The sequence below is a fragment of the Glandiceps talaboti genome, chromosome 5, assembly GCF_964340395.1.
Source record: "Glandiceps talaboti chromosome 5, keGlaTala1.1, whole genome shotgun sequence".
Classification (NCBI taxonomy): Eukaryota; Metazoa; Hemichordata; class Enteropneusta; family Spengelidae; genus Glandiceps; species Glandiceps talaboti.
The window spans coordinates 24,258,046-24,274,448 of record NC_135553.1 but is presented as its reverse complement, the minus strand read 5'-3'; the positions used below and the strand labels follow the sequence as shown (position 1 = coordinate 24,274,448).

The window sequence follows — 16,403 nt, the reverse complement described above, 5'->3', positions numbered from 1 at the left end:
CTGATTTATTTTATAACTTTCTCTATAACATGTGACCTTTTGCAGAAAAGGACGTTGACCTCAGAATTTTTAAAGAATAATTTGGCCTTGTTCATGCACCTCTGCTAATGAACATGACATGACCCACAACCTGATCATTGACTCAGTTAATTGAGTCAAATTAATTCCTAGGAGTAGCGTTCAAAAGGCAACATAAACAGCAACGAATCCTACAAATGTCACATGAACCAGTCAAGTTCGAGATATATTACATATTTCATATACATTGATATGTATAAATATGTGAGAGGTAAAGAAAACTATCAGAAAGCATCTGCTTGATTATATTTAATGCTTGGTAAGCCTGTATGTTATCAACTGTTTGGTCCTCAGGCTTTAAAAATCCATTACTTTAATGCAATAGTCATGTAGGCTGGTCTTACTAGTTTTCTAAGAAGTCTTTTTAAGTAGAACATTATAAGCACAAGACAGCTATTGAAATCATTTATTACTTCGGAGTACCTACTGAGTGTTTTAATTGTTAAAATGAACACACACCTGCTGTCTGTGTTTGATTAATACCACAGGAGGGTTATCAAAGATTTTTTTGTGAGCTTGTGTCATTAGTGAAGAGGTATTGATTTGTAACGTGATGTGGTGAGATAACTTAGACATTCATATAAATGTCTTACCAAAATGAGAAATATCGATTTGCATTGCACAAATCATCAATCATTGACAGCTATTAAGTTTGCACATGGAAAATGATTGTCTTTGTAGAATAAATACATAAAATGATATTCATAGAATATATTTGGGATTTCCTTTGACAGAATTATAGGAAATCATATTGATAAACTTAGCAACTGATTTTTAATAGCCAATTTTACATAGCAACTGAATTTAGACATTTTGATACATAGCAACTGAATTTAGACATTTTGATACATAGCAACTGAATTTATACATTTTGATACACAGCAACTGAATTTAGACATTTTGATACATAACAACAGAATTTAGATATTTTGATACATAGCAACTGAATTTAGACATTTTGATACATAACAACAGAATTTAGACATTTTGATACATGGCAACTGAATTTAGACATTTTGATAAGTGTGTATTTTAAGTTTGTTTATTTTCAAAATGTGTTAGGGTTAAACCCTAAGTCCATGTAAAAGATAATGGCTGTGGCAGCAGGATTACATCTCTCATCGTTTCCTGATATACCCATGTTTGAAAATTTGAGAGTCATAGCACATAGCTTGCTTTTGCTCTTTTCATGATGACATCAGCATTCAGCTGTGTATACATGTACATGTTAGTCTCCAATGAGGTATTGATTATTTCCCAAGTCGTTCAATTCTAATGTAATAGTAGATGTGCTTCAGGGTAGATGTGTCCACTAAGATAAGAAAGAACATTTCATTGCTGTTTGTGATATCTGAATATTAGAATTCAACACACATAACTGCTCTAAGACTTTCAAAACCTGAGAGATTTGATGTGTTAATTATGGTCATATATTTTCTTCTGCTGCTGCTGCTGCATATAAGTCAAAATTATGTAACAAATATATGAATGAATAGCTTTGAAAAAAATTGAAAAATTTGCATCTGAATCAATATCATCATATGTGTTAAATTTGTACATGTTCTGCCTAGTCACGCCATGTTTAATAGTCTAAAGTGCATTGTATTTATATAATTTGTGATCAAATTCAGAAATCAAAATTCATCAAATATGGAGCCCATTTTGCAATCACTATCACTGTGAGCATATTGCTGTTATCAAACTGATGAATAACAGATGCATAATTCAGATAATCAGTACCACTGAACCCATGAGGAATGGCCGTCACTGGACTTTTTGGGAGACAAGTGTTTAAAGAACTATCCAGTATAAATAAAGATTACTATTATTATATAATATTATTTAATATAATCGCTTATTGGTGGCAGCATGGTTGTATCAAACAGCACCACCAGTAAACACTAATATGAAATGGGCTGTATATGGCCATAATGGTTTCACAGCCTCATTCTTATCTAAACACAGCAAAAAAAAGCCAAAAATTTCATCCGCGATGCTGCGAAATTGATGGCGCTTTTTGGACAGTGTTGTAAAAGAGGCTGTGGTTTACACGCTGTACCCTGGGTGGAAAATTTTGTGGTCTGTTGTGATTTTTTCGTACAGCGATTGCACAGTTGTCTACTTTTAAGTAAATACACACACACATACACACACACATCAATACGTGAGTCATATAATTTATCATTTTATGTACATATTGAATATATTGTATATTTCAAAATAACGTAAACCTCATCCAATGACCACCCCCCCCCCCCAAACCTACCACAACAATAACACCAATAGTATTCATCTTTTCTTTTTGTACATTTATTTCAGGAACTTCAAGCTAAATATGATGAAGTAACAAAGGTAATTAATTGTGGAAATCATTTTGTCTGTCAATTGTTTTTTAAATTTTCTTTCCTTCAGTATTGTTACACTTTTCATAACTGTTGCTGTAGATGTATAATAAACTTGTAACTATATTTATTAACTCTATTGGAGTCCCTACTCAACACATCATAAAGTAAACTATAGTCTAAATGCTATCTGTAGCTTCAAATCTCATCAGTTCTCTTCACTCCATCTAGCTCAACGAGAAATCATGAACCAAAAGTTGTTCATGCAAATGAGTAACACCAACTGTTAGAATGATGTCAACAGTGTGTAAATAGCATCCTGAACTGACAAATCATACCATATTTGAACATTATGTAAATTCCCCAATAAACACTGACTTATCATTGGTCAGAATGCTGTGCTTGATCAACAAAGATGTTAATGACTGTGATAAAGTTACATGACTTTGTGTATATTTCCCTGTGGACTCTAAATTTGCATGGTATAAAAGCCAGAAATTTTCTTATTAAATAGCACAATAAAATGGAGATGTAATGACCATAAAAAATACAAAAAGTGTAAAATACCAATCCAATCTATTTTTGAAAAGTATCAAATTGCATTCTCGCAAACCAGAACACATACTTCTGCTGAAGCAACAAAATAAGTTTTGGACAGTGAGGTTTATGACACTGATCAAATTGGAGCCACATAATTTGTTCTGCTGTGGCTTTAAAAATATCAATATTTATGACCATCATAAATTTAACATATTATACATTATGGTACATAGCAAACAGTACAATTGATTAAATCTGTTGCCACTTGACATATGTCTTCACATTTACATGATTCATTTGCCTCCATTTTTTTTTTTTTTTTTTTTTTTTTGGGGGGGGGGGGGGTGCTCCAAATTGGTAAATTAAAATTAAAGTGCACCCCATGTCAGTGAACTTGACATTCTTGTTAATGAGTCAACATCATCACATAGATTAGTCACTCATTTGATACCACTCAGTGTGGTCGCATCAATTGCAGTCAAGTTAACATCTCATTTATAAATTAATAATTTTTGTTTTGTGTGGTCATTGTGTCGTTAACGAATGAATCATTTATTTTCACATATTATAATTCCTTAAAAATTACAAATGCTTCTAGCTCTATCAGTAGTGTGTAAGGTATGCTCTCACACAGCGGTCAATGAGTGAGGACAGAGCAATGTGATGTATCTAACAGTTGAGCTCTATCTGTTGAAATATAACTGATGTCTGATTATTTGTGTGTGTTTGTCCTTTATTTTTTTATAAAATCTTGCCTTCTCAGAGGCATCGATTAAAACATTAAAAATGACAACAACAAAATAAGTAGTTAAATAGATATTAAATGCATACACAGAATGCCTTACGTACATACAAAAGCAATGTATGAGTGTGTGTGTGTTTATATGTGTGTGTCAATTTGTGTGTTTGTGATAGTAAGGATGTAGCTTTAGAAAAGAATAAATAGAGGAAGAGAAATAAATTGAACTCATCTTTGCCATTTCACCAATTGCTTGGAATGTTTGTGAAAATGAGCAGAGTGAAATTGACTGGAAAATTACTTGGCACAGAATTGTAGTTAAGTATGAAAAAGGCCAGTACGAATTATCTGAATGGTTTGGAAGTTAAAAGGTGGTGTAGGGGATAGGTGAATATTCAGTGATTTGGAAAATATTTATATACACTGTACATGCAAATATAGGTTGATGATAAAATAGAGAACTGAAGACAACCAGTTATGCTTGAAAGAAAACAAAAATATGACATAGGAAAGTATTCAGTGCATAGCCTTATTAACAAGAAGGTAATAATTCACACAATATGGAAATGTATGATGTTATTATTTTGGAGGGAACCACAGAGAAGTGATTTATATATCGGTGCTGATAAAATGTAATTAATCATAGATTGGGAAATCATGAAATTTTTTATACTGTTTTAATGATAAAGTGGCACCCAAAGTTTTTATTGTTTAACATTTTTAATCCTCTTTCTCCCTAGGGGGTATTTGTTTGTACACAAGTAAGTACAAGGTAATCCAATCATTAGCCACATAATGTTGGAATACTAGTAGTAGTTGATATGTTGATGATGTTCAGTGCATGAATCTGTTGTATATTCACTATTGATTTATGTTGTATTTGTGTATTCTGTTCCATTCTCAGAATGTCGGCCATATTGCATTTTTCTGTGATTACAACCAAAGTAGAGGCAATTACCTTGTGGATGCTGATGGTAATCGGATGTTGGATGTCTACACACAGATTGCTTCAGTTCCATTGGGTATGACAAAACTATTGATTGTACCGTTATGGCTTGTTAAGTAGATGAACAAGTCCTGAGTATGAAGTGGAAACGTGAAAAGAACGACTAGTGCAGGGCAAAAAGGAAATTCCTGACATCAAAGAATTTCCATCAAAATCTAGATTCAATATAATATACAGTAAAAAGTCAACTACCTGAAGACTAACTATCTGACTGTTTTATTTTGAAGTTACAGTTTGAATTTTGCCATTTCGTTATTTCTTTAGTACATTGCTCAAGCAAAATGATGATTTTCCAGTAAGGATTCAATAATAGACCTCTTCATTGTCTCCTAATCATTTGCGATGACATATCCACCAAACAGAACAGTACTGTGGAACGTAACACTTTTATTATACTAAATACAAACGTGCTATTGTAGTACATATCCTTGATAATCTTAAGAGCAAGTATTGTCAGAGTTTTGTAAATTTTGCTGAAAGTAGTCTGGTCTATTTGAACAAAAATAAGACTATATTTCAGCATTGTAGTATTAGTATGCAGTGAAAGGGTATAGCTTAAACCACAAACTACTTAATTCAATGTAGAGCTTTGGTCCTAAATAGAACTGAGACAGATCCAAGGGTGGAAACGTATAGTTTATTACCTTTGCTACAAATCACAAACTTTCTTCTGAGTATCAGTCTGCCTTATAGCATTCTAAATATTTTAGAGGAATATTTTTTTCTCTTCACTACCAGGTTATAATCACCCAGCTCTTATTGAAGCTGTACAAGATCCGACAAATTTGGTAAGTTTTGAGAATTAGGTAGGTTCTGTAGAATACATGTGGATTGTGATGGTTGAATGGTTAGAGTGGTCAGCTTGGAATCTGCAGGTTGAAGGTTCTTGTCTTGCCATTGCTGTTTGTTTCTAAATGGCTAAAGTCCTTGGGCAAGATTTGAACCACAATGGTGCCCAGTCAACCCAGCTGTATAATTGTGGCACCTGTTAGGATAGAGGTTGCAATGTGAATACTTTAACCCTATATGTTAATATATAAAGGGTCGTTGTGTCGCTATTGATCCGTGTCAAAGGTAGTAATTTTTAGCAGCGCTCTGGAGGATTACATTTTATTTTTATCATTAACTATGTATTACTTTAACACAAACGATTTGTATATGGAATCAAGAAAAGAGATTTTATAAAATAATTGTAAAAGTGACTAATATGTGTTGTAGACTATCAATTAAACTATTTGTCTTTTCCCAACCAGAGCACATTTGTAAACCGACCAGCTTTGGGTTGTTTTCCGAGTTATGACTTTCCAGAAAGGATGGACAAGGCATTACTATCTGTAAGTATACCTATCTTTAAACAAATCAATTATGAAAATCCTCTGTTGACCAACATGGTTTCCAGCATTACTGTAATACTGTATGTGATTGTACTCTGTCCAAAACAAGAAGATCAAGGAGAAAGTTTGTCACATGCATCTGAAGTATTTTATATTCAGCAATGTTGTAACTCCCATAGACACAATATTCTGGGATGAATTTGTAAATTGTAAATTTGAAAAAGTAAAGAAAGCATCAATATAATCTAATCTCATCATTCCTCTGAGCTACAGGAAAAGTAGTCTAGAGGCTATCCATGACTTTGAATCCTTCTCCATGTCTAGAGGAATTAGGAGCTGAGATAAAATTTCATATTTGAACAAAGCCACCCACACAGCAATTAACATCATGCGTGTGTTAATTAATCAAAGAATTCTGCCCAATGATAAGTTAGTGTTTATTAGGGCATTTACATTATGTCCACATATGGTACATTTATCATATCAGAACACTTGTCCACTGTTTATGTCATTCTAAGAATTGGGGGCTTTCTCAATTGCATGATCAACTTTTGGTTCATGACTTCTGATTCCTCTAGACATGGAGACATATCCAAAGCCATGGATAACCTCTAGACTACAAGGTCTCCTTTCTTTGAGATAAGAGCTAGAGTGTGATTGGGGTTATCTATGCATCTTGCTTAATACTTGTTATTCTTTTGATATTCCTGTAACATTCCTTTATTCGTCCACTCTGCAGATTGCACCACCTGGTATGAGAAGAGTACAAACCCTGGCATGTGGTGCATGTTCTGTGGAAAATGCTACTAAACATGCCTTTATTTGGTACAGGGTAAGTATATGCCATCTGTTAACATCTACATCAAAATAACCATGAAGTAAACAAAGGTATTTAGCAGTGTAATAAATCACCAAAACTAACCATGTACGAGTGACAAGATTTGAAAATGAGATTTTATAAGATTGCTGTGAAAACTTTTACAATATTTACATTAAGGTATTAGACTACACAAGGGTTTTGTCACATTTGTTGCATTTCCATTGAAATGCTTATCTTAAATACCTAATAAATCATTTTAAAAAAAATGATTTATATATTCACATGAAAAATGATCATTCAGGAGATATTATCACATGAACAGTAGTGACTTAAGTCATGGAAATTTCCATAAAGTTTCAAAACACAATGATCTGCCATTCTTTGAAAGAGCTGAAAAATGTCATTTTTTCCAATTTGTTTATGGTCTAATATCTGAATATTTAGTTTTAACTTGTAGTAATGTATCGTTTGTTGTATTTCAGAAAAAGCAACGTGGTGGTGCAGTACCAACCCAGGAAGAGACACAATCATGTTTAGCTAATCAGGTATTTAAAATTCATCTTGTACAACAACATCAGCATTATAGCTCATAGCACTTACAGTGAAGTACAGTACAGAAATGCCATCAACAAATATCTCACAGTATACACCCTCTTTAGTATATACAATATTGAATAAATCAAATGATGAACAGTGTCATGAATTTTCTCAGTGTACATTCACTTAATTATGCACAATACTGAATAAATTTGAATCAGTGAAGAGTTTCCATGGATGTAGAAATGGGCTGGTAGCCAGCAAGAACAACTGCCTAACTCTACAATGTTTTGCCTGCTACCTTTTCAGGTTCAACATTATCCACTGTTTAGCATATTCATGAGTCTCCCTCATAGATTTTACTGCATTCTTTCCCTAATTGTATCTGCTACTTTTAAAAACAGCTACATCCCCAGTTCCATGCATTTTATACATTTCAGAAAACAACACACTAAAATAAAGTATTCAACAGTGAATACACAAGATGTCGTCTTATCAATTGTTAACTTTTGCTACAAATGAATAACTTAGACGAAGATTAATTTTTTCTCATGGTATTGTCAGCACTCAAACAGATAATTTTTTAATCTATCATTTACCATGACTATGTTTTCCATTGCAGAGCCCAGGCAGTCCTCCATATACAATACTATCATTTGACAGGGGATTTCATGGCCGCACTTACGGTATGATGTTTGAAAACAGTCATTTCAATTCCTTTTATAATAAGCAACAGGCAATTTGATTGTTATAATACTACCAAATATCAATGAAGTGACAATAGTTTAAAGGGGCATGCCACTCTAAGAAATAGAGGTATTTTAATAAACTTTGAGTTCTGGAGAATAATTTCATGATTTCAAATCACATACATTTTGCACAATTGCAAAGAAACACCAAATTGAAACTGTATTTCACCTCTATTGTTCTCACACTGAGACACTGTTGCATTATGGGACTTTAATATCAGACATACATATTTATTAGATGCACACTGAATATTCATGACTCCTAAGTACTTATTACCTTTAGAAGAATACCCATTTATGTAACTGATATGAAATCATGAATTGACTCTCCGAAACCCATAGTTTATGAATATACATAATTCTATATATCCTGGAGTGGCATTCCCATTTAAAAGAGAATAAAAAAGTACAATGGACGGATTACTTGATAGTAGTTCTCAATGGAGCTTGAATTATTAAGTATATTTTGTATAATTATGTATTTTCTTTAGAAAAGTGCCACATTTTGATATGAGAAAGTTTTCTTTACAATTCTTGACAAGTCTGTCCTTTCTACAGGTGCTCTGTCATGTACACATTCCAAAGCAATTCATAAATTGGATCTTCCTTCATTTGATTGGCCAATTGCCACTTTTCCAACACTAAAATATCCCCTTGATAAATATGTTGAAGAGAACAGAGCTGAGGAACAGAGATGCTTAGATAAGGTAAAGGTTTATGATTAAAACTCTGTGCATAAACAATGTCTGTTTAGGGGTAAGAGATATGTTTTATTTTATGAAATTTACTACAAAGAATATCTGTGATGTCTTGATAACTACTTCTCTGCCTACCGGTACTTGTATAATTATGAATGAATTAAAGAATGAAAATGATAATTGCAAACAGTACATTAAGACTCGTCATCTTGCACTTCCTTCATAACTTTTACAAGATGGGAGGAATAACAAAATGGCTGAAATTCTGTAATAATATCTTGGATATAAGATAAACTAATTTTCCCCCAGGGCTCATAACATCAATTTGTATGTTTGATAAATTCATATATTTCAAGAAAATTCAACTGTTTACAAAATGTATGATTTCAGACAAATTAAATTTATTACCATTTTGCAATCATCTGGTAGGAATTTAATACAATATAACACTCTGTCTTTGCTGTTTTTAATTTGCTCATTCAGGTACGACAGTTAGTTGAGCAGTATAATTCCAGAGGCAACAACGTGGCAGGTGTCATAATTGAACCAATCCAGGCAGAAGGTGGGGATAACCATGCATCTAATGAATTCTTCCATTCACTGCAAAAGATTTGTCAAGAGGTAAGCCAACTATTCTCTCATATTTTTAAAGTCTTCAATACAATTTTAAAGAAACGTACATGCCAAGGGGTATGCAAGTTTTAGATTTTCACTATTTTTTTTTTAGCACAACTGAACTTGTTCAGTAGTGCTATAGGGATCGCCCGGCGTATGTCTGTCTGTCTGTGTGTGTGTGTGTGTGTGTGTGGATGTGTGTGTGTGTGTGTGTAAACAACTTAAAGTCAAAAACCGCTGAACCGATTGCCACGATATTTGGTGGGTCCATTACTTTGGGTGTCTAGTTGGGAAATTGTTCAAATCAAAATGATCGCATCACAGGTGTGTGATTTGGGTCAAAAAATGTGATTTTTGGTCAAAAAACTTAAACTCAGAAACTACTGGGCAGATTGGTGCGAAATTTGGTGGGAACATTCTTAAGGGGGTGTAAAGTAAGATTTGTTCATGACGGGATGATTCCATCAGTGATATGCAAATTAGGGCTAAAAATGTGTCTTTTTGGTTAAAAATCTATAATTCTAAAACTACTGAGCAGATTGGGCTGAAATTTAATGGGAATGTATCTAGGGATGTATGGACGAAGAAATATTAAGCATACCATGATTCCATGAGTGATATGCAAATTAGGTGTAAAAATGTTCATTTTTGGTCAAAAACTTATATCTCAAAAAGTACTTGGTCAATTAGTCTGAAACTTGGTGAGATGTTTCTGAAACTGTTATTCTGCAGATTTTCTTAAAAACATTTTGACAAAATTGGCCCTAGCGACCATGACCACGCCCTTTAGCAACAACCAAATGGCAGTATATTTTGGTCAAATAACAACATCATCTGGTAAGCAAGTGAGTAAACATTCAAAAAATGTATGCAAATATCCTAGCAACCATGACCACGCCCATAGCAACAGCCAAACGGTGGTGTATTTCACAAAGATAACAACAGGGTTTAATAGATAATTGAATAAACATCCAAAAAATGTATGTAAATTTGCATAGCAACAAGACCACGCCCATAACAACAGCCAAATAATCACGTATATTGCAAAGATAACAACAGGAATAGAAAGACAGATGAATAAACATTCAAAAAATGTATGCAAATACCCTAGTAACCATGACCACGCCCATAGCAACAGCCAAACGGTGGTGTATTTCACAAAGATAACAACAGGGTTTAATAGACAATTGAATAAACATTCAAAAAATGTATGTAAATTTTCCTAGCAACAAGACCACGCCCATAGCAACAGCCAAATGATCACGTATATTGCAAAGACAATATCAGGAATTCATACAAAAGTGAACAAAACCATACACAAATGTATGCAAATATATCTAACAACATGACCACGCCCATAGCAACAGCCAAATGATAGCATTTATCGTAAAGATAGCAACATGGTTGGATAGGCAACTGGATAGTTATTCAGCAAATAAACACCTATTGTTAGCATGGACTAGCATATGAATAAACATTTTTAAAAACTACAGTTGTGCTACAACGCCATTGGCGGTATTTTTTAATTCGTCATGTTGCAAAAGATTTGTCAAGAGTTAGGTAAAGGTTAGGTTAAGGTAGATATTGCAATTAGAAAAGACTTAGATTTGAATTGCTTCACCTTTTAAAATGGTTTCTGTTTGGGTTAACTGATTTGTAGGTCTTCAACTATTTCTTCAATTCACTTCAATAGTTTAATGAGCAGCTTGTCTCTATGTTGTCTCCCCTCCCTCACACTCTTGCCTTTTTTTCATGAGTTGGACACACAATTGTACTGCAGTCTAAAAAGCGGCACTTCACTCAAATGTATCATGTGTTTTGGAGTATAAAATATATTTTGTTCCAGAAGGTAGAACATTCTAGTTTTTAGAATGAAATAATGTTCTTGGTTCATTTCAAAAAATAATATCCTATTAACAATAGCAGTACATTTTATATAGCTCTTCCACTTTTAGTCAAAACTTAGATGCAACATTAGTTCCTTTTTGAATTAACGTTTAAACAAATTGGAGCAAATATTCTCATTACTTATGTTCTTCATTTCAGACTTTTGTGTAAATTTTAATAAGGCCTCGATAATATCAGTCTGATTAAATGATATTAAAAATTAGTAGAGAGTTGTAAATTACATAGATATAATTAACTTCACTTACACACATCATATACTGTGTCTTTGTATAAATGTTACCGAATTGACAATACCATTTGCCAAGATATATCAGAATTATTTATTAAGTATAATTTTTGTAGAGTCATTTTGCAAATTATGTAAAGGTACATTTAATTAAATTCTACATGACAGGTGTCATGCTTAGCTGTCTCTAGATATGAACATGACTGTATTTAATTTCATATGGAAATTTTTCTTTCTCTACAGTATGGTATGGCATTTATTGTTGATGAAGTGCAGACAGGGTGTGGTGTGACTGGTAAATTCTGGGCACATGAACACTGGAATCTACCTAAACCCCCAGATGTTGTGAGCTTCAGCAAGAAAATGTTAACTGGTGGAATATACTACACTGATGAACTGGCTGTAGATGAAGTAAGGAAATGTTAATATCTGTTTAAAGTGTAAAATGAAATGAAAATGATAGAGAAACCTATTGTTTTGGGAATATATGAAAAGGAATATATCAATTGGTTCTGAGCTAGATGTCGCCATTTTTTCTTTTGAACAATAAAATGAAAAATTTAGAGAAAACAAGTTGTGGTGACAACATAGATTGAAATAGATTACTTTCTTCTTTGTCTGTCATCTCCAAATATGTATTTCTATCAATTCTTGTGCAGGAATTATCTCAAAACTCTCATTAAGAAGACCTTTACATTTGTAAGAGAAGAATTACTATTCAACAGAATGTGAAAAATGACAAATCAATACACTGCACACACAAAAATTAAAATCAATTTGAGATGTTTCCGCTTTCAGATTTTGTATGAGATTGATTTTCAATGGAGAGATGTAACCATGATTTGCATAACATAATAACTTGATATCAAACTAGACTCTCTCTTAAAGTACCAATAGTGTGCATATTTTAGACCTACACTAGCTACAACTGGCATATTATTTTTTCAATATGACAACTAACAATATATTCACGGAAATTGTTAAAAAAACAATAACTATACATTATACATATTGATTAGAAGTAGTGTAACAAGCGGGAATTGTGATTATATTGGTTGTGCTGATTTTTGGTTGGATTAAAAAATCAACTTTTTTGGGTTTCATTTACCATATTATGTGCACAGTTGAACAAATACATTTATCCAAAGGTGATTCAGTACTGCTGAGGGTGTACAATATTACGAGTAAACCATTATGTGTTTTATAAGAAATTTAAAAAAATGTTCCCGTTAAAGCAAGTGCATCTTTCAGATTTATCAATAAACTGACTTCATTTGTCCTATTTTAAAAAATAAATAATTAAAACTTATCATTTTGTGTCACATGATCAAGAAATGCTTCATTTTTTTAGTTAATTTTTTTTTGAATTTCTTTAAGTTTTATTATCACTAAGTTTTATTATCACTTTTCTTCTAGGGTTATCGGATATTCAATACATGGATGGGTGATCCAGGAAAGGTGGTGATGCTAGAGAAAGTAGTGGAAACGATACAAAAACAAAATTTACTACAGAACAGTGAGGAAACAGGGAACTACTTGCGGGAAAGACTTGTACAGTTACAGGTAATCAGTATTTGAGATATAGACTAGTCTGTCACCTATCCTTCTCATTTTGGGTCTCAGACAAAATGAAGCTTTTATTGACATCAGTGTTAAACAGTAGAGTTTAAGGCCAATGTGACATGGTAGTCTTTGTTTCCTGTTTTGTCCCTTAAACATTGATATTGGCTTGATGGCATAAATTGCCTGAGTATCATATTGGTGCGCCAAAAAACTGTAAATAATCATTTCACATTTTGATTATAAAACTGTTGGTGTATTTGAATTTCAACCATTGACAAATATACTCTACAGTAAGAAGTTAAATTATGATTTTTTGTCAATTGATTTAACTCAAAAATTGAAAACAAGGATAAAGATATTCATTAGTATTTCCATATAATCTTTTGAATTTTTTTAACGTCAAATTAGGTATGTTACTTGAAAACTCTTACGCAAATCGTGATATGATTTATTCACATAAGTTATTATTTTCAAGTATTTGAACATTATCTTTAGTTTTCTCAATCAACGTATTTCATATTTCAGAGTAATTATCCTGATTTGTTGACTAATGCCCGTGGGGTTGGTACTATGTGTGCTGTTGATGCCAAAGATCCACAAACCGTGCAGACAATCTTGCAACAGATGAGAGACAAAGGTAAGAACCAAGCTTGTAGATTATAGACAGTATAAACTGGTGATAGGTAAAGTTTCATATGAGAGACAAAGGTAAGAACCAAGGTTGTAATTTATAGACAATTAGTATAAACTGGTGATAGGTAAAGTTTCATATGAGAGACAAAGGTAAGAACCGAGCTTGTAATTTATAGACAATTAGTATAAACTGGTGATAGGTAAAGTTTCATATGAGAGACAAAGGTAAGAACCAAGGTTGTAGATTATAGACAATTAGTATAAACTGGTGATAGGTAAAGTTTCATATGAGAGACAAAGGTAAGAACCGAGCTTGTAATTTATAGACAATTAGTATAAACTGGTTATAGGTAAAGTTTCATATGAGAGACAAAGGTAAGAACCAAGGTTGTAATTTATAGACAATTAGTATAAACTGGTGATAGGTAAAGTTTCATATGAGAGACAAAGGTAAGAACCGAGCTTGTAATTTATAGACAATTAGTATAAACTGGTTATAGGTAAAGTTTCATATGAGAGACAAAGGTAAGAACCGAGCTTGTAATTTATAGACAATTAGTATAAACTGGTTATAGGTAAAGTTTCATATGAGAGACAAAGGTAAGAACCGAGCTTGTAATTTATAGACAATTAGTATAAACTGGTGATAGGTAAAGTTTCATATGAGAGACAAAGGTAAGAACCGAGCTTGTAATTTATAGACAATTAGTATAAACTGGTTATAGGTAAAGTTTCATATGAGAGACAAAGGTAAGAACCAAGGTTGTAATTTATAGACAATTAGTATAAACTGGTGATAGGTAAAGTTTCATATGAGAGACAAAGGTAAGAACCGAGCTTGTAATTTATAGACAATTAGTATAAACTGGTTATAGGTAAAGTTTCATATGAGAGACAAAGGTAAGAACCAAGGTTGTAATTTATAGACAATTAGTATAAACTGGTGATAGGTAAAGTTTCATATGAGAGACAAAGGTAAGAACCAAGGTTGTAGATTATAGACAATTAGTATAAACTGGTGATAGGTAAAGTTTCATATGAGAGACAAAGGTAAGAACCAAGGTTGTAGATTATAGACAATATAAACTGGTGATAGGTATAACAGTTTAAATAGTTTGATAAAGAAGATTGCAGCATTTCAGTTTTCTATCTCAGATGATATTTCACACTTGGATGTGGATGATATATATTTTTTCAATGACATGTTTTTTGTGTGAAGAATTAGGAAAGAAAGAAAATAAAAATGTCTTTTTCAATGACAAGTGTACATGCAATTTTGATCAAATTCATGTACATGCAATTTTGATCAAATTCAAAGTGTGTATAACTAGCATAGTTATCATGTCATATATATAATATATATGTATGACATGATAATTATGCTAATTTGATATATGATAATAAGACATTTCATATCATTTTTACCTCCATTTTGCCATATCTGTTGGTATTTATCAAAAACGAATTGTATAAAGTCTTCTCATCTCCTTTTCAGTATCTGGTAATTGACAAGTGAGTGTTTCCTTTTTTTAAAGACATAATAACATTTTCTTTTCTTTTTTTCCAGGTGTTCAATTGGGAACCTGCGGCATACAAACTATAAGATTTAGACCAACATTAGTTTTCCAGAAGCATCATGTAGACATCATTATGAAAACATTCAATGAAGTTCTCCAAGAAATGAAGAAGTAACAGATGAATATCAGAAAATAGGTTATTACAAAAAATGATCCTATTAAGTATATGATTAATTTTAAATGATGCTCACTGCTATCAAAACCATAAATATCAGAAAGGGTGATTCAGTGTATCTTCTTGTGAAATAGTGATATCCATAATCTAGATTTAGTCAGAATAGTATGCCATCAGCATTGTGTTTGGTAAGGTTTCGAAACCATGGTAACAGAAAGGGGGAAAGAGGTTAAAACTGGCAATGTTTCCCATAGAATCTGATAGATAAATAGAGTTTCAATTTGGTGTTTCTTGGCAATTGCACAAAATATATGTGATGTGATGTCATGAAATGACTGGAATGGTATTCTCCAGTTGGAAAATATATCAAATATGTATTACATGTATAGATTGACATTTTGTGTAATAATAGGGGAAAAAAGCAATAATGTATAGAGATGTAAGTCACGCACGTAGCAGTTTAATGACTACTTGTTATAACACATGCAAAGGTTTATTCATTTACATGTATTGTACAAGCTTGCAGTCACTCAATTATTCACAGAGTTTCTGTTAATATGCAGAGTTTCTGTCAATTTCTTGGAGATTTTCAGTCAATTTGTTACTGTATTTTCAGAGATTATTTGTAAAGTCAATTTATCATAGTTTCTTAGTGTCAATTTCTTGTTGAGTTTCTGCCAAATTCGCTAGTTTCTGCCAATTTCTTATAGTTTCTGTGAATTTCTTATACATTTTATGCCAATTTCTTATAGTTTCTGCCAATTTCTTGCTGACATTTAATCAAATATACCCTGGTATATCAAGAATTGATATTATTTCAGAAACCTTGACTTGTTTATTCACCAAAAAATTGTGTCACATGTGATTAAACTGTGTTCAAATATTTGCATATCAGTATGTATTTCTACTGCATTGCTTGATAA

At 32.4% G+C, this 16,403-nt stretch overlaps 1 protein-coding gene across 1 annotated transcript in view; it reads left to right on the top strand.

Moving 5' to 3' along the window:
* Positions 1 to 15,779, top strand: part of LOC144435635 (4-aminobutyrate aminotransferase, mitochondrial-like) — a 20,884-nt gene extending 5,105 nt beyond the window's left edge. The window contains exons 3-15 of the mRNA XM_078124232.1: positions 2,398 to 2,430; positions 4,604 to 4,721; positions 5,444 to 5,493; positions 5,959 to 6,039; positions 6,779 to 6,871; positions 7,342 to 7,404; positions 8,019 to 8,082; positions 8,704 to 8,852; positions 9,327 to 9,464; positions 11,836 to 12,003; positions 13,009 to 13,155; positions 13,681 to 13,792; positions 15,356 to 15,779. Coding sequence (XP_077980358.1) covers positions 2,398 to 2,430; positions 4,604 to 4,721; positions 5,444 to 5,493; positions 5,959 to 6,039; positions 6,779 to 6,871; positions 7,342 to 7,404; positions 8,019 to 8,082; positions 8,704 to 8,852; positions 9,327 to 9,464; positions 11,836 to 12,003; positions 13,009 to 13,155; positions 13,681 to 13,792; positions 15,356 to 15,480 — 1,341 coding nt within the window. The 3' untranslated portion in view covers positions 15,481 to 15,779. The remainder of the gene's footprint in view (positions 1 to 2,397; positions 2,431 to 4,603; positions 4,722 to 5,443; positions 5,494 to 5,958; positions 6,040 to 6,778; positions 6,872 to 7,341; positions 7,405 to 8,018; positions 8,083 to 8,703; positions 8,853 to 9,326; positions 9,465 to 11,835; positions 12,004 to 13,008; positions 13,156 to 13,680; positions 13,793 to 15,355) is intronic.
* The last annotated feature ends 624 nt before the right edge of the window (positions 15,780 to 16,403 follow it).